Genomic DNA, 21068 nt, shown 5'->3' with positions numbered 1-21068 from the left:
TATTTCTTTATTTGCTTACCATTTTTGCTTATTTTTCATTATTTTTGACAATTTTGGTTATTTTAGATTTTTTTTAGCTTATTTTACTATTGGGCGACGTGGACAACCTACTGGGCGATGTGGACGAGTTAATGGACGATGTGGGCAACCTATGGGACGATCTGGGTATTATTTTGGTGGACATTCTACGATATTCGGGATATCTTGCGAGTTTTGGTGGTTAATCTACGATATTCTGGGTATTTTGCGAATTTTGGTGGGTATTCTATTTTTGCGGTGTTTTGGGTCTCCGACACTCAGGAGGGGGAGATATGTAGGACACAGCAGTATTTAGAGGTCATTATATCAAGTATAATCATATAAGGAAAAGTCAAAGCGTTCAAAATGAAATCGGAAATGTAGAAGTCATGATTTGTATGTAACCACGTTTTAGCTTCATAAGCTTTGTTGATTGTCTATATTACAGTTGATTTCTCGATATGCTTCCATTACAGTAAAAAATATATACCTAATGTTTTAAAGGGAAAGGCGTATTTAGATAATAAGTAAGGATTCCCCTACTCCTACAAAATCATAAATGCATCAATTTCTTACCACAGCGGCTTTTTTGAACTTGGCAAAGGACTCCTCAGCTTTGGCAGCCACCTTCGCATGTAGAACTGCCACCTCTTGTCTGTGTTGTTCGTTTACCTCCAACAGATCTTGTCTAGCACGAGACAGCAGCTCCTTGTATTCGTCCACCTCCACCGCCTTCTGCTTCAATTGACTCTGAAAACAGCATTTTCGCTAGTAATGATAATCCTAATAATGCTCGGATGCTCAGGTAGGCGAGAACCCAATTAGTCAGCGTAACAATAAATATACCATTATGGGTTGTCTGCGATGGGAAACATCCCGAGTTGCTAACTTTCTTTGTATTTTACGTAGCATGAATAGATCGATGCTCTGCAAAAAGCTTCCTTTATATTTGAAATACCATTTTATATTGATGGCTAACAAATTAAACCTTGAAACAATATATCAAGTAAAGAACATAGCCAGCAGATTGACGGAATAGCTGCGAATAGACTTAATAGACTTGACGGAATAGCTGCGAATAGCTGCGAGTCGTAGAATACAGCTATAACCGACTAACGTCGGCCGAATTGCTCTCAAACGACAGGTTGGCTTCATCAGTAAAGAGCCACGGTTTAGTGAGGCTAGCTAGCTTTAGGAGGGGCGTGAGGTGAGCTCAGCGGGGGTGGGGTGCACCTGCGGGGCAACAGTGGAGGGGGGGGGGGGGGGGAACGGTTGGAGGGGTCTTTCGCTGCACGCGGCCCGTACGGCCTGAACGATGTGCAGGGGTACGGATGGGGGGTGTGAGGTGGGGGCTGATGTGTGTGTGTGTGTGTGGGGGGGGGTAATTTTTTGAGAAACTTCCTCAATAACAAAGGTAGAAGTCTCCAAAACAGTTTGTGAATCCCATACCTGGAGACTAGTGAGCTGAACTTAATGACCGTTAAGCGCTACCTGTTTATCCTGTTTTTGAGGACAAAAAGTCAAATGGGACAGACTAAAAATGGGCCAAGCGAAAAATTGCATAAAAAGACCAACAGGACTAATAAAATTGCTAGAAACTTCGTTTGAGATCAATTGAAAAGGCGAGCGCCTAAATAATAGCCCTTGAGAGGCTGACGGCGGCTATTAAACATAAACCGACTAACGTCGGAAAAATTGCTCTCGAATGACAGGCGGAGCAATTTAATTCAGGGGTTGTCGCCTGAAAAAAAATTCTTTATGGGTGCAAAAACATCAGCCGAAGGTAGGATTCAAACCCCGACCCCATAAGTCCGAATCCGTACTAAGTGACCTCGACGGAGGTGTTAACCACTCCGCTATCAGGTCTTGTTTTTGACTCTCTAACAATCGGTTTTGTTTGATCAACAAACTTTATTTCGGAGTGAGAGCAATTGAAAACATACCCGGTAGATTGACGAAAAATCCAACGTTGATTCCCATAATCAAGATTGGGATCGAAAGAACGATTTTTGCACACAAACAGTTTTAAGTGCGAACTACTTCGTTGTCATTTTAGAGCTGAACATACTCTTTTTTCGTAGTGAGACAATACAGGGGCTAGTATCAATACCAATAAGCATTAGAGACGGAAACAAAGTTCCGGTAAAGGGCATCTAAAATTGGGCTTTATGTTTTACACCGCTTCTGTTTCTGATTTCGTTTTTTGATACTGACTCAGTTCAATTTGAATTCATTTGCTGACTAACTGCTGTAAAAAATCACTTTTGGCAGAATGAGAAGAGTGAAACTAGCCTAGAAGTCAAAAAAATTTCACACAAAATGTTGAACAAGCGGTGAACTAAGGTAAAGCAAAAAAATGCGGCTATTAATCAGTCAAAAATCAAGGCGAAGTGCGTAAAAAAGTCGCTTAAGATTATTCTAGAAGAAAAACGCAAGAATGGTCAAGCGAAAAATTTACATATAAAAAGACAGGTTTAAAAAATGCTTCTCATTCAAGAGCTATTAAAATAGATGAAATACAAACTTAAAGCGTAATATTTTCTGCTTCAGATGGTCATTTAAATGATTCCAGGCGCACTTTTACTACATAAGATAAACATCTTTTACTGAAAAATGAAACATCTTTTACTGAAAAAATAGTATTTAAAACGAAAAACTGCTTTCAGAAAGCCGCACGTGATCAAAAAAAATTCTCTCGCTTAGTTTTTAACAGCTCAGTTCCTCGCTCTCTCAAAAACAGCGATATGAACAAAACACCACTCTCTTTTCGCTCCACTCTCCTATTTTGTTTTAAGCTCAAACCACTACAATAGCCGTTGAGAGACTGACGGCGTCCATAAAAAATATCACAATCAATATATGTCTCAAGAAAAGTGAAGTTCTATATCAATAAAACTGGAATCATTTGGTATGCCGAATCTCCTTAAGTATTTTGCGTCTTCTTAAAACCCACTCAAGTCATTGAAACTAAAATTAAAAATAAGCCTTAAAAATAAGCAAAATAGCTGAAAAACATCCAAATGCGTTTTCCTAAAAACATCCAAATGCTTTTTTTTACTAGAAACCTTCAAACATCTCTCAAGTCAAACCAAAATACAAATATAGCCGGCAGATTGCCGGAAAATAGCAGCCGTTGAGGCTCTAGACGCATATGGGGATTGAAACATAGCAAGAAAAAATAAGATTGAAGTTGACAAAATTTTCCTAAATTTTCCTATGCTTCAAAAATTGTTCTAATTCAGTGTGCAGTTTCAGTTAGATTCTAAACATATATTTACATCATCTTCTAAACTGAAGGGTATTAAGCTCAACACTAATATCAATTAGCAATCGATCTAATGAACTTTGATAACCTAATGCACTATGACTTAATGGCCGGGCTTTATCGGGTTAACCCGTCTCTTTTGATTTTGCTCTTTTGACATTGACCGTATTCACTACATAGAGTAATCCAAAGCAAAAAAGAAATTAGAATCAATTCAGTTGAAACAGCGAGTGAAGTAAGTCAGAAGTCAAAAGTGAAAATCGTGACTTATGTAAAACGAAAAACGTGACCAAAATGTAAGCCAATTAAAAAATGGAGAGGCCCTAAATAAGACATTCGATAAGACATTTTGAAAAAACACCTGCTTTTGAACCGCTTGCTAACAAACATAGACGGCAGATTGCGGGAACAGCTGCGAAAGAATAAACTTGCGTGCCGTATAATAGAGATACAGATCTAAATTGAAAAAAAAATCCACGCCGCTCAAAAAGCTAGGTAAAAAAAATTCAGCGATAAATTGATAAAACTTGTTAAAATTCATTCCGCAGAAGCCTTTTATTAGGGACCTTAACTGCACATATAAGGCCCTTGACCTTAAGCAAATTCATATTAATCTTAAGTCTAAAGTCACTTTAATGAGTGAGGTAAGTCACGTATGATCAAATCCTAATCACGCAGAGGATCTTAAAACATTTGCCAAAGAGAGAATGAGAAATGACGTCACGCGCGCAAACACCTTTAATGAGAGGAAGAAGTCTATCAGAAAATTTGACTTCAGCTTTGCTGTGTGAACAAATGTAAAACGAAAGAGCGTCAGACGACGAAACAAAAAAACCAAGAGCACCGCAATATAGCTCGGCTCAGCTTACAGCTTCGCAGCTAAAAAAAAATTCGCTTAGAAATAACCACCATAATAGTCATAAAACCACTCTTTTCGCTCCGCCCTTCAATTTTGTTCAGCAACGAAGCCACTCCAGATAGTTTTATGTGTTTCTTTTCCTAGTTCAAAATTCACTGCCTTAAAATTGAATAAAAAGAATATCCCCAACACTCCTCTTGGAGTCCTAAAGAGACAGCGCACCAATACAATCACAATTCTTTGAACTGTGATGAAAGGAGCGCTATAACAGTCAGCTGATAAGATGGGGGCGTCTATTAAAAACAGAAAACCATAATGCCTCTTCAAATAGTAAAAAGACAGCGACCCAATACAAATCAAATTCTTCGAATTGTAATTAACCAGGAATTTCTCATTTTAGGTACACTCAGCATACAGCTCGGTAGCTAAAAGATAACTTAAGTGCCATAAAAATGACAAGGCATTAAAATATGGGTCTAGAATGGCAAAACAAACTACTAACGTCGGGAGAATTGCTCTCAAACGACCGGCGAGCGGTTTGCTTCGTCAGTAGCTAGCCACAGTTTAGTGGGGCTAGCTTTAAATTAATTGAAGGGGCGTAAGGTGAGCGCAGCGGGGGTGCACACCAGCAGGGGAGCAAAAGTGGATTGGGGGAGGTATGATATGGGGGCGGTAGGTAGGTAGGGTGTGGCATCAGTTTCTAAGAACCGCACTTCACACTATAAGTATAAATCTCCGAAGGAAAACTTAATGCAAACAGGGCGCTATCTCTATCCCGTTTCTGAAGACGAAAGTCCAATGGGTCAGACAAAAATCGGCCAAGCGAAAAATTGCATAAAAAAGACAAACCGGATTAATATACTTGCTAAAAATTGCTTTTGAGAGCAATTAACATTAGTTTCCTAAAAAGTGCCTGTTAATTCATTTATGATAAAAAATTTTCTACTATAACTCATTGTTAATGAGGATCAGAGATGATGACATTACGCCACATAAAAGCCGATGAAGTGTGGCATCAACAACGAGATAAAACGTCGAGAAGGAAGAAAGAAACCCTAACCGACAGAGAGAAAAAGATATAGGAATTTCTTCCATAATGGGATTCGACTCTGCAGCTTCTAGTTTTCTAGCCTTGTTAGTAAATAAATCATAGTAAATAAATCATAGAAAAACTGAAAAAGGCAAAAAAAAGCTTTCAACTTCGCAGTAAAAAAAGTCAAATTTAGAAAAATTGCAAATTTTAACAAAATCTTGCTAAAAATCAAGATATTAGTAATTCAAGAAACATTTCATTGTCTCAAGAGACTATCCAGTATCCCTGTTTGAAGCCTGAAATAGTTTCACTGGCTCAAAGATCCATACATTTTTAACTGGAGTCATAAAAATATTGATCACCATCCCATTAACTCTAAAATTACGCAGCAGTTTAACAAACCCCAGAGGAAGTTCCCATGCTCTTGAGGCTAGAGAAACCTAATAAATGACATAATAAACAAAAAATTTCAAAAAAAACTTGAAAAAAAAGCAAGTTATATCAAAAATCCGCTAAAATTTGTGACATTAAAAACTTGAAAAACTATTCCATGGCCAATAAAAAATTGTCAGTAACTTATTATCAAACCCCATAGGATGTTTTCTGGCCCCTGTGTCTGGGAAGACCTGAATAAGGAAAAATAAATGTTTTGAAATTGCACGTTTTGTCAAAAAAAAGCTAAAATTTGTGATGCTTAAATGTTGAAACCATTCCATTACCACTGGAAACTATGCAGTAACCTATCATTAAAACCTAGAGGAGGTTTCTTGGAAAAAAATGCAAAAGATTGAAAAACATTGCACAATAGTCTAAATTTGCGTGTTTTTAGCGAGCGGTTGTTCATCAGTAGCTAGAAACGGGGGGAGAAGGGGGGTGCGCCGAGGGCTGATGGGGAGGGGCGGCAGTGGGGTGGGGGTAACAGCGCGCGGGGGGTATAGTGAGGGGGGGGGGGGGGGTCAACAGTGGAGGGGTCTTCAGCCTCTAAGAACCGCCTTTCACACCATAAGTATAAATCTCCAAAACAGTTTGAGCTGAAACAGTGCTGAAAGGCTCTAAGAGCACTTAATGCCCACTGGGCGCTACCTGTTTAGCCCGTTTTTGAGGACGAAAAGTCAAAAGCGTCAGACGCAAAATCGGTCAAGCGAAAAATCGCATAAAAAAGACCGGCAGAACTAATATAATTGCTACGAACCTCGTTTGAGAGCAATTAATAAATTTAATCATTGAATATCTGACAAACAGCTGCCTTTTACTCACGCAAATTTACCTTTAAATTATCATTCAACTGCTGCGCCACTTTTGCCGAGTGCTGCATGTGTGGATCTGAACTTAGAATATCTTTCATGATCTCATCTCGATTGGATGCTGCCGGCATTCTTAGTCTCAACTCATTGATGATCTTATCCCGTCCCAGAATTGCAGATTCCTTATCTTGCACTTTGGCCTCCACCACCAGTTTTTCCTTCTTACACAAGGCTATTTCGTTCGAGGCTTCGTTAAGTCGAGCAACCAGTTCTTGTATCTTGCGCACTGAATATTCGAGCTGTTCAGCTATGGGTAGATTGGGATCGGGCGAATGATCCAGCTGCTCATCGGACCATTTTGTCAATTCAAGCTAAAAGTACAGACCAAATGAAACAACGCTTCTTCCGTAAAACAGCCTTACTATTTTAAGCAGTTGACAAATTAGAAATAATCTGCGGAAACGCTTAGAACAACTCGAAAATCGAGGACAACATGCATTTAATACTTGAAAATTGGAATATTTAACTTAAAAAAATACTTTGCGTTTCTCCTCTAAAACTCATTTACATTTACTCGCACCAAAGAAAAATGCAGAAACTGACGACTCAGCTACTAATATGGTAACCCTTTGGTAGCGTGAAAATGAGAGAGTGTGTGTCTGCTAGCTTAAAAATGACTGTAGTCTTACATTTTCTCTATTTTCTATTTTTTTCTGACTAAACTTAGTGGGGGTACTATATGCTCAACTGAATTTTTTTGCAATTTTGCGCGATCGATATATTTATCGTAGACATGTGAGTGGTATCATTAGAAGCATGGATGTTATTGGTTGAATCAATCAATGGACAGCTAATTATTTTTATACGAATTCGGTACTACGATTTCATAGAACTTTTGGTATCTTGCCCGTACTGGTTGTCCTTTATGTTGACCGATTAGTTACTCTCAATAAAATAGTTCCATTCTATTCCTTCTTCATAATAATGTTTATTCTTATTTAAGAAAATATACCCGACAGATTGCCGGAAAATAGCCGCCGTTGATTTCCATAATCGCTATTGGGATTGAAAAAACTTTAAAACGAAGTTCAATTTTTGTACAACACAGTTTTAAAGTACGATGTCTTTTCCTTAATCTTGTTCCTTAAAGTGAGCATACAAGGGATATTATCAATACCAATAAGCATTATAAATGTTAGATAAGTACCGGTCGTCTAAAATTGGGCTTTATTGGTTTATCCCGTTTCCATTTTTGATTTATGACAACTGATTTAAAAAGACTCCAATCATTTTTAGATTGCTTTGTTGAGCGCCTGCTGTTTAAATCCACTTCGAGCAGAATGAGCAAAGAATAACATAGCCGCAGATTGCCGGAAAATCGAGCCTAAATCGGACCAAGAAGTTCAATAGTGGGCTTCAAATAACCACAGAGGTTAACATATACCACTATTAAGATTTAAAGTAAAAAATGGCAACAGTTTCGGCGCACTTTTCATTTGACTTTAAGTATTAAATTGCCACCGATTGAGATCAGCTGCTTGAAATTGTGATTGAGAGAGAATTTTAGATCACGCGAAACGCAAAAAGTCAAGGGCGTAAAAGTCACTCGAAAAGTCAAAATTGTCAAGCGAAAATTTTGCGTAAAAAGACACACACGTTAAAAATAATTGCTAAGAATTTCGTTCAAGAGCAACTAATAAGACTGACAGATCGACGACCAGCTCTTTAATAGACTACTAGACTTTTTGAGTTACATTAGGACTGTCATTTTTAAGAGACACATTTGCTCTACAAGGAAAAACCCTAATGCAGCTCATTCAAACTTAATATTCAATATTAAAACTCAAGACTCTATTACTCAGGAATTAGGGCATATAAGTTTGGCACTACTAAGATGCACACTATTGACCTTTAATTAGTAAATGTTCATCAAAATTTAAAGTTCCATAAGTAAGTTCAAAAGTCATTTTTTTGAGTGAGGTAAGTCACGCAACTGACCTAAAAGCAGAAATGACGTCACGAACAAAAATTTTAACTGCAAAGCAGTAGAAGTCACTGAAGTCATTGAAAAAGTCAATTCCAAGAAGTCAGGCTAAGACGAAACAGACTATTTATAAATTGACAATTTTTTTATTATATTTTTTTTCAGTGTCAAAAAGTGTTCTAATTCGGCGTGAAGTTTCAGCTGGATTATAAAATTATACTTACTTCACCTTTAAACTGCAAGCTAATAAGCTTAATACCGATCTCAGCTAGCAAACACTAATGAACTTTGACAACCTAATTCTCAAGGACTTAATGACCGGGCTTTTCTCGGTAAATCCCGTCTCTTCTTATTTTGCTCTTTTGACCTTGACTGTATTCACTATCTTGCGTAATTTATTGAGTGAATGGATTTAAAAACCATTCGGTTGAAAAATTGAGTGAGGTAAGTCAGACGTCAAACGTGAAAGTCGTGACTGATGTAAAACGAAAAACGTGATCAAAAGCTAAAGCGGATTAAAAAAGGAGAGTGCCTAAATAATAGCCATTGAGAGGCTGACCGCGGCTATTAAAAACTAGCCTAGAAAATTCAAAAAGATTTCGTGTAAAATATAGAACGAGCAGTGAACTAAAGTAAAGCGAAGGTAAATAAGAAAATAGGAGCGCTATAATAGCCGACTGAGAAGCCGAGGGCGGCTATTAACAATAATGTTTTCAGTTCTGCCTAATAATCGCATTTTATTTTGGTTAATTTAACCAGATAATCTTGGAAAGACAAATTTCCTTTTGTTATTTTGTTTATAGCGTATATAGGGTTATATCCTCCGTTTACATTCAAAGACTGTTCTTCCCGCAATTTTGCTGGTCAAGTCATTAGTTTAGAAAATTATTCGACGATAAATTAGGACCTCTTGTTCTATATTTTAATGCAAAAAATTGCATTACATTAGAGCCCACTTTTTGATGTCAGATTGGTTCAAAAAAGTTGCCGATAACTGACCTTCCGAAACAGGATACCAGGACTTTTTCAATTTTTGGACTTTATTTCAAGACTTTTCCTTCATTTTTTTCTAAAATCCGAGGATTCCAAACGGTATAAACAGGTCAAACCCAAAGCGTTTAAGTTGCATTTGAGTCCCTAAGATGGCATTAGTGGTCTATCAAGTGCCAAGTGTGCTCAAATAGCAAAGATGGCCTAAACCCAAAGTTGAATAGTCTCTGCTTTTATTTCTCCGTATTTCTAAATTTTTTTTCGGCGACTTCTACTGCCAAGCAGCTGAATTTGGTGTGCGTCAAGCCAGTTATTAGTGAATTCAGTATGTATTTTCAGTTCAATAATGTGATCAGGTTTTGAGTATACAAGAATAACTCCACTTAACGAAATAACTTATGAGCTCACTTATTTAATCAAATTGAATTAAAATAAGTGTTACCCGAGGCAGATCATTGTAGGGTTGTGTTACTCGAAAGACCTATAATTAAAATTTGGTTTGAAAATAGGAAAATATCTGGCAGAGTGCTGGAAAATCCGCCGCTGATTCCCATAAAAAACAATGGGATTGAAAAAAGAAAACAAGGAAGATTGGTTTTTGGACAAAACCAATTCCAAATTGCGATATCTTTCATTTTATTTCGTAGTTAGACATACTTCCGTTCCTTAATGACAAGATACAGGCGCGATTATCAGTGTCACTAAGCATTAGAAATGCTAGATAAGAACAAAGTTCAAGTGGCGGTCGTCCAAAATTGGGCTTTATGGGTTTATCCCGTTTCTATTTATGATTTCCTTTTTTCACGATTCCCTTCATTTTGATTGCTTCCTTGAGCAAATGCTGTTCAAACGCACTTTGAGCAGAATGAGCGAAGAATAAAACTAGCCCAGAGAATTCAAAAAGATTTCAAACAAAATGTCGAAAAAGCGGCAATTTCTGTTGGGCAAAGTAAAAAAACAGCAGGACATGTCTTGAATTGATATAACAGGTGACCTGACAAATAACATTTTTTACAGCACGTTAAACTAAAACAGGTATAAAAAACCCATGACCTTATATGCTCAAACAGAAAACAATTGAAACAATTAGAAAATTTCGTTTTCCACGATATTGTGTTTTGAATAATAAAAATTTTAACACTATTAAGTTATTGACACTACTTATCCATAGAACAATTACGCAGTACAACTTAGTGGAAATCAATGGCAGGAAAGCAAAAACGAGGACAGTGAAAGAATTCAGAAAATTTGTGAAAATCAGTGGAGTCTAAGTAAAATAAAAACACATAACTAAAATTCAGAATACTTAAACAGAGCACATCATAAAATTTCACAGGTCGTAAAATATCTTTTAACAGTTCTTGAGGGAATCAATGACAGACAAAGCAAAAAACTGGCCAAACACAATATCACTTAAATATTTCGAAGATGAAAATTCAATCAAATAATTCGAAAACAAACTGCATCTAAATCAAGTCAACTAAATTACAGCAAATAAATTGATCAAAATCACGCCGCAATACAAGGCCAATGACAACAAAAACGAAAAAGAAACAAAAACAATGCAAGACTAAGAAATCAACTTCAATTTTTTGAAGACGTGAAAACGTGAATTCTATGAATTCAACTCCTAATTCGAAGCACTTTTTAACTAATTAAACCTGTCATAAATCAAACTAAATAATAAGAAAGCAAAAATGCAACTAATTATCGCAAAGATTAAAGAACTAGTTTATACTTTTTGAGCATCAACAGTAAAGCAAAAAGTTAGCAAAGCACTGACAGAAATTTTCAATGAAATAAGTCGTCAGTAGCAACCGATGAAACCTAAGTAATAAAACAGCAATCAGTACAACAAATACATGCAAAACTCAAAATTGCTCTAATGTTTTTTAGAAACGAACAGCGTATAATTGATAAAAAGCAATAGCTATGACATGAAACGTTAAACTCGATTGACCTCAGCATCCTTAGCAACTGCTGAGACCTTTCATTAAAAAAACTAAGAGATAAGACAGAAAAATGACAAAAAGAAAACCCAAAATCAAAAGTCAAAATCTGGTGAAAACAATTAGTGTCATAGTCAAAGAAATCAATAGAATCGCACAAAAAAAACGATATACCTAATCTCTAATAAGAACAAATGAGACCATTCCCTGATGCGATTAAGCGATAAAACTACAAAAAATTCAACAAATGCACAAAAAACTTAAAATTTTGTGAGAACGAATAGTGTCAAAGTCATGAAAACCACTAGCTATGTACTCCTACCGACATTTAGCTGAATGTATGTCTGATTAGCAACCATTAAGACTTCGGATTAATAATACTAAATGATAGGGCGTGAGTACTAAACAAAAGGGGGACAAAATTCAAACATTCACTAATATCTTATGACTAAAAATAGTGTCAAAGTTATAAAAAAATTATAGCTGCGCAATGCTGAATTGAAGCAATTGCAAATAGGCCAAATTATAACACATATATGTGACTTTAATAGCACAAAAGATAAGAAACACTGAAAACAGAAGTCAAATTGACGCACGTGAAAAAAAATCCCTCTGAAAACTGAAAATTCGTTCAAACACCAATTTCTCACTCGTCTTTAAAGCTAGCTTAAAAAATACTCCTCTGAACTACATTTTTCGCTCCCTCGAATACATTAGCCAACAACACCACTCTAATTTGACTTCATTTGAAGTGAAAAAGTGTGAACAGATTTAAAACATGCATTACATGTCCTGAAGTCCAATTCAAAGAATTGAAGGAAACACAGAAAACTACAATACCTGGCCAGCACACCAAATGAACAAGAGCACGCAAACAGAAAAATAATAATTTCTCAAATGCAGAGAATTACAGAACTAAAAGCATTCCAAGTGTATATACTTTTGGGATCAGCGTGTTGAAAGCCAAGCAGATGAATGCCAAGTCTTGAAAGCCAAGAAGTTGAATGGCTTCTGGCGTCAAAACTTTCAACAAAAAACTGTTTTGTTAAATTTCAAGCATAGAAACAGCACAAAGCTCATAAAAAATAGACTACTTGATCTAGGAAAATTGAAAGTCATAGAGCATTCCCAAAAACTCAAAACGAAAAACGAACATCATCGCAAATTTGTCTAGTTCTTCCTACTTATGCCTTCAAAACTAATTGATTTTTTGCTTAAAAAAATGTGTAACATTACTTGCACGCTAGCAAAGAGTAGCATTAAACTTACACCTGCAGCACAAACGAGACAAAGAGAAGCAAGAAAAGCTTTAATTTGAAAAAAAAGCGAAAACTACATAAAATTATATCTTCAGGACCAGTTGCTTTGTCTCTAGAAGCGATCCAGTACAGTAGCACCAAGCTCCTAAAAGCATCATTGGCCTCTGTGGAACAAGAACCTCTAAATAACGACAAAATTTTTTAAAGAACTTGACAAAAATTAAACTTTACTGACGAGAAGCCAAAAATTTAGAGGTCAAAATCTTGATTTCATTGTCATTCAAGACAATTCATTGTCTCCAGAAACCATCTAAAAACCACTTGCAAGAGGTCTACCAAAGTTTCATTCGCCCTAAAGTGAAAAAAAGGGAAAAAATAAGATTTTCAAAAAAAATTGACTAAAATTAAAATTTTTTAACGCCTCTAAAATTTTCGATAATAGTATTCTCAGAACAAAAAGATTGTTTTAAAAACCATCCAGTAACCCAACTTCAGGCCCCAAAAATAAATCGAAAAATTCAAAAGGCGAAAAAAATTAAGAAAACTTGAAAATTGCTAAAATCAAACATTTTGGGTGTTTCAATTTGCATTACCAAATTATGCAGCACAAAAAAACCAGAAATAAGAGAGAGTTATGGATCTTTGTGATCTTCTTAACGTTCTTTTAAATAAATCCCATCTAACCAAAAATACAGGAAAAATTGAACCATTTTGGGCTCAAAAATTACAAAAATTGACCTTTTCACCTTAATCGACCCTTTCCCCCTTTTCGGCTTCCCAGCACGTTCATTACTCTGCGCATTTGAAAAACTACTAAATACAGCTTAGTGCCTCTAATGAAACTTAATACACACTGGGCGCTACCTGTTTATCCCATTTTGAAAGGTCAAAGTTATGAAATGTGGGAAAACACCTGAAAAAAACATAGCATGACAAGTCCTGACATACAATTCAGAGAACTTTCATTGATTAAACAAAAAACTACATCTCAAATGGGCTATGGATATATTGGGAAAACTTTTTAGAAAATAAAATCTGATAAAAAATAGAAAAAAATTGTAAAAACAGAAGACACATTGCCGCACGAGAACAGAAAATCACAATCAAGAAAGCCAATTGTTGTTCAAACGCCGTTTCTCACACATCTTGAAAATTCGAGAGCAAAATTTTTACGCCGCAAAACCACTCTCCTTTTTGCTCCACTTCTTGTTTGGGTAACTACCGAAATCACTACTCTAATTTGACTTCAAAGTCATGAAAACGTGTGAACAGATCTTAAAATATTGCCGAAAGGACTCCAGAAACGACTCGAAGGAGAACAGAGACCATCCTAACTGACATAAAGAACATATTAGTCAAAAATCCTAATTTTGAAAAAAATGACCATAGGAAAACGAATCAGGGAAAAGTATCTTAGCAAAACAACTGATAAATAATCTGATATATAATAAAAATAAAGTTATCGATAAACAAAATCTCGATAAGGAAAATTATTGACAAAACACTATATACGGGTAGTTTTTCTTCAGCTTTGAATCAATAAAAGACTACCAGCTGGCAGAAAAACTAACAAAATTTATCTTGTAGCAAAAACGGAGGAAAGGAAAACGAAATGAGGCCCAAAACGTCAAAGATCTGTACAAACTTAACGAAGAAAAATTATCCACCAGCTTTCAAAATAGTACTCTCCAACAATTGTCTTGAAAGAAGTTTATTACTTTTTCTGCTCACGCACTCACCTACCTATCACTTGGCAGAAATATATTAAACAACAAACGAAAAGAAAATTGTATGAATTATTTCAGTGAAAAGTACCCCGCCGAGCCAAAACTCTGCATTAACTCTAAATTATAAATTTAACGAGAAAATTAATAGCAAGAAACACAAAATCAGAAGTAATAGGCAAAAATGTGTAGAAATCGGCTAAAATTTGCTCAAATATTTTCCACAAAAGAAACTCAAACAAAAGCAACCGGCCAAAATTTGCTCACATTTTTTTAACAAAAGCAACTCAATCATCTATGCAAACGAAAGACAGCCAAAACAACTAAAGCAACTAATTTTAAGCATAGAACTACCGAAATTCTATCAAAATTTGAAAATTATAAAAAATTAAATATAAAAAGCTACCAAAATGGAAAAACGCCAAGAGAAAAGCTAAAATTTGATTCTAAAAGTGTATTATTTTTTCAGATAGTCAAAAATTCTCTAAAAAAGCACTACTATTAGTTCAGACAACTGAGACAAACACTTTTAGCTGAAAAAAAATCGAAAACTAAAATGACTCGAAAATGCGGCACGTAAAGAATATCAGCTTGCCTAGCAAAAATTCTTTTCTCGCTTTCCCAAAATTGCAACGTGAACAGAAAAGCAACCCATCACTCTTCTCTCTGATCTTAAAGTTTGTTCACCTATGTTACAGGCATATCACTTCCTGTTTTCAGTAAACTTCAACAAAATTACCGTTTAAAAAACAGATTTCCGGAAGTGTCCCAAAAAGCCGTCTCTGCCAAAAAATCATACCCCTCAAAACAAATACCTAATAAAACTATCCATGAGAAAATAAAGTATTTTATGTCAATTCATGCAAAAAAAGCTATTATAAAAAATTGAACTTAAAAACTAGACTAAATGAAGGAATGTATTTCAAGGGCACATAAGGACAGGTAAAACTTCCATTCAATAAACAAGAGTATTCAAATGCTTGACAAATAAAAGGCAAGCTATAATAGGCTGGGAAACTTGTCGATAATAGAAAAAACGAAAAAATGCACAAAAAGAAACAGAAAAAGTAGTTTAAAATTTCTTGCTCTAAACAAAAATAAAGTTTCACATCAACAAAACTGGAATCACTTGCTATGCGGGATCTCTTTATTTAACTTCATTTTAAACCCCACTTGAGGGAGTAAAACTAAACGTCTTCTAAAAAATTAGCAAAATAGCTGAAAAACTTCCAAATTAGCATAAAAGACATTAATTACCAGAAACCCTCAAACATCTCTCAAATGAAACCAAAATATAACAATAGAACCTCTTAACCAAAGAATTTTGAAACAACATCTATTTTAAAAATCCGCATGTGAACAAAACGTGCTTGCTTAGAAATTTTTTTCACACCTCAATTTCTCGATCTCTACAAAACAGATATGAACCACATTCTATCCGCTCCGTTCAGCAGCCAAACACCTCCAAATATTTTCACGCATTTCATTTCCTCGTTTAAAATTCACTAACATAAAATTGAATAGAAAAGTACTTCCCCAATACTCCACTTCGAGCAGAAAAACAGCGCCCCAATAGAATTCAAATACTTTGAATTGTAAAAATAGACAGAGCACCAATACAACCCAAATTCAAAAAAGGATTGTAAAAAGACAGCACTGTGGATTGTAAAAAAATATACAAGCGCTATAATAGCCGGCCGAGAAGCTGAGGGCGGCTATTAATAAAAGTTGATTTCAGAATCGCATATTGTTTGGCTAAATTAAGTGTTTACTTGCCAAAAAATTTTTTGCTTGAGAGTTGGTTTATTTCAACCAAATGTTTTGATCAGTTCAAAATTTATTCAATGCAGTAAAATCAAAGAAACATAGCCGGCAGATTGCCGGAAAATAGACGCGATAGACGCTAGTGGCCTTCCATGAGTTGAAACAACTAAAGAAATAAGATACACAGATCGACCACCAGTCCATTAATAGACCAGTAGACAGTTTGGGTTAGATTTGGACTGTCATTTTTATGACACATATGGTTTATAAGGTAGCCTAACAGAGCTTTTTCAAAGTTGATATTCGAAATCAAAAACTCAATACATACTCGAGAATTAGGGCATATAAGTTTGGCACTACTTAGATGCACACTATTGATCTTTAACTAGTAAATGTTCATAAAATTTAGAGTTCCATAAGTGAGTTCAGAAGTCATTTTTTGAGTGAGGTAAGTCACGCAATTGACTTAAAAGCAGAAATGACGTCACGAACACAAAATTAAACTGCAAAGTAGTAGAAGTCACTGAAGTCATTGAAAAAGTCAATTCCAAGAAGTCAGGTAGCAAGAATCATCGATGGAGACGACGAATTAAAAAAACATAGCAGGACAAGTCCTGACGTAAAATTCAAAGAACTTTCATTGACTAAAGGAAAACTAGACCTCGAACGCACTTTGAGTGAACTGGGAAAGCCATTTCCTAAAAAAATCAGATAAAAAAACAGAAAATCAATGTCAAAATGCCGCATGTGAAACAAAAAACCACTAGCGAGAAATGGAAATTTGGTTCAAACAAAAGAACGAGATCTGGATTGAACTATAAATGGATTGGGAAAACTATCTAGAAAAAAATCCGATCCCAAAATTTAAAAAAACAGTAAAAATCAAAGTGAAATTGCCGCATGTAAACAAAAAATCACTAGCGAGAAAGCGAATTTTTGTTCAAACAGCGTTTTCCCAATCTACCATAAAATTAGAGCGAAAAAAAATTCACAACGCAAAACCGCTCGCTTTTTCGCTCCATTTCCTGTTTCGGCGGGACCAAAATCGCTACTCCAATTTGGCTTCAAAAATCATGAAAATGTGTGAACAGATCTTAAAAACATAGCCGGAAGAATTCCGGAAGCCACTCGAAGCGTCAAAAATTCAAAAAATCCGTAATTGCAGCTGAAGCCATTACCTTTTGTATTAAACCATTAACTCAATTGCCAGGCTTGATCTAAAAATTGATGAAAATTAAACAACTGTCACCAAGAGAAACAAAATGCAGCAAGATTTTATATTATTGTAAACGTTTGGTAACGTGAAATAATTAGGATGGTCAAAATACTGATAGGCTGAAAAACTGACAGGTCTATCAAAAGCCCTAAAAATTCATGATTCTGATCTCACAAAGATGCCGAAAGCAAACGGTAGATAATAATCTTAGAAAGTAAGTTGAATTTTTCAAAGACTACTCAAATTTAAGAATCAGAAAACAACTACAATTAGATTTCGAATCACTGAAATTAAGACAAAAACAACACATACTTCTTCTTTGTTGTATATAAGCTATAGTATTTCGAAAAATAATTTAATCATAGAAAAGCCAAACAACAGATTAATATTAAAAGGCAAAAAATACCAAGGCCGGAAAAAATGGCATTAAAAAGTACTAAGTAGAAATTTTGGATAATGCTTTCTAGCAAACTCTCAGTACTGACTTAGAAATCAATTGCAAACCAAAGAAATATTGCAAACCAAAGATTGCAAACCAAAGAAATAACAAAGATCTAAGAAATTGCAAACCAAAGAAATAATTGCAAACCAAAGAAATAACAAAAATCTAAAAAGCTGAACTCATTCAATATTTTAACAATCAATATAACAAAAATTGCAAACCAAAGACATAACAAAAATCTAAGAAAACCAAAGAAATAACAAACCAAAGAAATTGCAAACCAAAGAAATAACAAAAATCTAAGAAAAAGCTGAACTCATTCAATATTTTAACAATCAATATAACAAAAAACCAAAATAATGAATATAATTGTAGGTTTCAGGACAAAGCTAGAATGGTACAAATTGGAATGTGAAGCGTAACAAAAAGACTAATTCTTGATTTTTGAAAGTTAAAAACCAAATTTAAAAAAATCAAGAAAAACCAATAAATTTCATTGTACAGCATCTGAGACAAAGAAATGACAATAAGGCTTCCGAGACAGTAAGACCCATCCTACTGAACAAAGCAGACAAAAAGAAAAAGCAGAAATCAAACTTACAAAACATTAAAACATTGGTAAAAAAGTGGTCAAAAAATTTAAGAACGCAATATCCAAGAATTTAAGATATTTAAGAATTACCAATATCGGATTAGCATATGTACAATTTTACAAAACAAAACTACATCGATGTAGAAAGAGGCGTTGAGTATATGCATTATCAAAGGGAAGTTGCCATATTAACTGATTTTTGACAAAGACGGCTGAAAGATCCAGAAATGAAGAAATTAATAAAAGCCAAAAATTAACTTAAAAATCAAGAAATATGTGCCAAATTTGAACTTGAAACGCATTTACCGGCTCTGCAAAATACTGCGGTATCAATTTTCGAGGTTTACATTTGCATATAGCATTGAATAAAAATTATTTTTCCAAAAAACCAAATTAAAACAAAAAAACTGGGCAACTTAGACAAAAAAACGGTTATCTATATGTGCCATTCAGTCAAAAACTAAATTTTCAAAGTCAAGAAGTCATTCACTAAACGCAGCGCATGATCAAAAAATCATTCGCTCAGAAAAAATCAGTTCACGCGGCAATTTTACTCACTTTTGCTTTTAGGTCAAAACAGCGTCTGAACGAATAGTGCTTCCGGTAAAAAAAACCTTAAGAAAACCAATACTCGTCTTCGAGTCGTAAAAAAAGACAGCGCCCCAATACAATTCAAATTCTTTGCATTGTAAAAAAACCACGATGTCCCAATAATAACCGTTATCGCTTCGCGGCTATTAATAACTCACTGTTATTGACCTCACAAGGATGCACATATGTCCGGACTTGAGTTCACCAAGTTTTGAGAATACAAAGTATTAACTACTCGTTTATTTTGGAAGTTTCTTTTCCACTGCATTTGGTAGAAAATTAAACCAAGAGTGTTGACGTCGGAGTCGGAGATCATAACTTAGATGAGATGTTGAAACACGATAAGAGCATGTCCCAAATAATTAACGAAAGCTTAATCAGAGCAACTTGCAATTGCGGTCACTATTGGATATAAGTATTAATGACTGAGATGTACATACATTTCTCTTTTCGTGTATCTCCACCATCTTCTCCAACTCCATTTCCCTCTGCTCCCAGTAAATCTGTTGCTGTTCACTCTCCCTAGCTGCTAACACCTGCTGCTCCTCCAATGTGGCCACTGTGTTCTCCTGCTGTGCCAACACACGCTCCAAATACCTAATCACATACCATACTTATGCAGCCCGTTTTTTACAACAATCTGATTTGGCCTATGAGATTTTTGCAATTAATTCTTTTGCCCATTTTAAAACCCTTAAAACCGCAAATTAAAATAAAGGACCAGGACAAAATTTCTGTCCGTTGACAGTGGCGCGAAGAAGGAATGGGTAGACGTGACATTCAAAAGCAGCAGCAAAGCCGCCTTTCAATTGATACTGACCTCAATTTCTCTCGCATTCTCTCCATCTCACGCTTTCCTTTCAGTTCCTGCAGTCTGATGTCTGTGATCTTCGCATGCCACTCGGCTACTTTGGCAGCACCCTTGTTATCCTAAAAACATCATCCAATTATACATCATTCACGTGCCATAAAGCTAATTGCCAATTAGTTCTTTGCAAAAAAGTACTGAAATAGCCGGCAGATTACACAGATTTCAAAAGGGTTTCGATTGACCCTTCGAGATTTAAACAGCAGAAAAACAAATTGATGAAAGCCTTTCGATACCTTGAAAGCTTTTCTTTCAAAGTATCAAATGGTGATCAATATTATTTCGATTAGATGTTTCTGTTTCAGCTTCCAAAATAAAGGGAACTGGGCCTTTACAAATTAGCATTCACTATGATCGCATAACTTGGGGCTTATTGCTTTAATGACCTCATTTTATTACCTGGGAAGAATATATTAAACATAGCCGGCAGATTGCCGGAATAGCTGCGAAATAGACTTGCGTGCCGTAAAATACAGATGGAAAACGATACAGAAGTGAGTTGATAATAGTTATCGCCGCCGCCTATAAAACTATAAGTTTATTTCAAAGGTTGTTTTTGGGTGCAAAAAAATTTTCCCTGTCGCGTCTCGAACCGGCGATCTCCGGATTGACAGCCAGTCGCCTTAACCACTCGGCTGTCGGACCATACAATCTGTTCTCTTACAATCAATTTTTTTTGAGGAACAGATTCTGTTTCTGAATAACCGCAATTTAGGTCACGCAGAAACCGTGAAATCAAGCGCGAAAAAGCCATTTAAGCAGTGACGAGACAGAATGTTCTAGAACAAATGTAAAACGAAAATGAAGCGTCAGACGACGAAACAAAAAAACATAGCAGGACAAGTCCTGACGTACAATTCAAAGAATTTTCATTGACTAAACAAAAAAAACCAAGAGCACCGCAATATAGCTACGCTCAGCTTACAGCTTCGCAGCTATAATAAATATTGATAAAAATAGGTGGAAAACTGATCGACGTTCAAAAAATTTCGCAATGAAAATCGATAATTGATAACAAACAGCCAACTGAGTTCAATCAATTATCAAAACAAAAAACCGAGTGGTATTTTTGGTACAAAAATTTGATTTGAATAAACAGATACAAACCAATGCAACTAGACGAATTAAATATCAGAGAGAATATTCACATGCAAAGGACAAACCTTTGGTAAAACAATTTTAGAAATAATTCAAAAATCAACCTAACCAACTAATGTTGTGCAAAATGCTCTCGCGCGACAGGCGAGGGGTTGGCTTTGGCTGCAGTCAG

At 35.4% G+C, this 21068-nt stretch overlaps 1 protein-coding gene across 1 annotated transcript in view; it reads right to left on the bottom strand.

Moving 5' to 3' along the window:
* The window catches only part of LOC142337706 (centrosomal protein of 290 kDa-like), a 270490-nt gene that overhangs the window by 107073 nt on the left and 142349 nt on the right, over positions 1–21068 (bottom strand). The window contains exons 27-30 of the mRNA XM_075387155.1: positions 19751–19860; positions 19371–19527; positions 6443–6790; positions 595–768 (exon numbers count right to left, since the gene is read on the bottom strand). Coding sequence (XP_075243270.1) covers positions 595–768; positions 6443–6790; positions 19371–19527; positions 19751–19860 — 789 coding nt within the window. The remainder of the gene's footprint in view (positions 1–594; positions 769–6442; positions 6791–19370; positions 19528–19750; positions 19861–21068) is intronic.

This window comes from Convolutriloba macropyga, chromosome 4 (genome assembly GCF_964194025.1).
Source record: "Convolutriloba macropyga chromosome 4, txConMacr16.3, whole genome shotgun sequence".
NCBI classification, from domain to species: domain Eukaryota; kingdom Metazoa; phylum Xenacoelomorpha; order Acoela; family Convolutidae; genus Convolutriloba; species Convolutriloba macropyga.
This window is presented reverse-complemented; position numbering and strand designations above follow the sequence as displayed.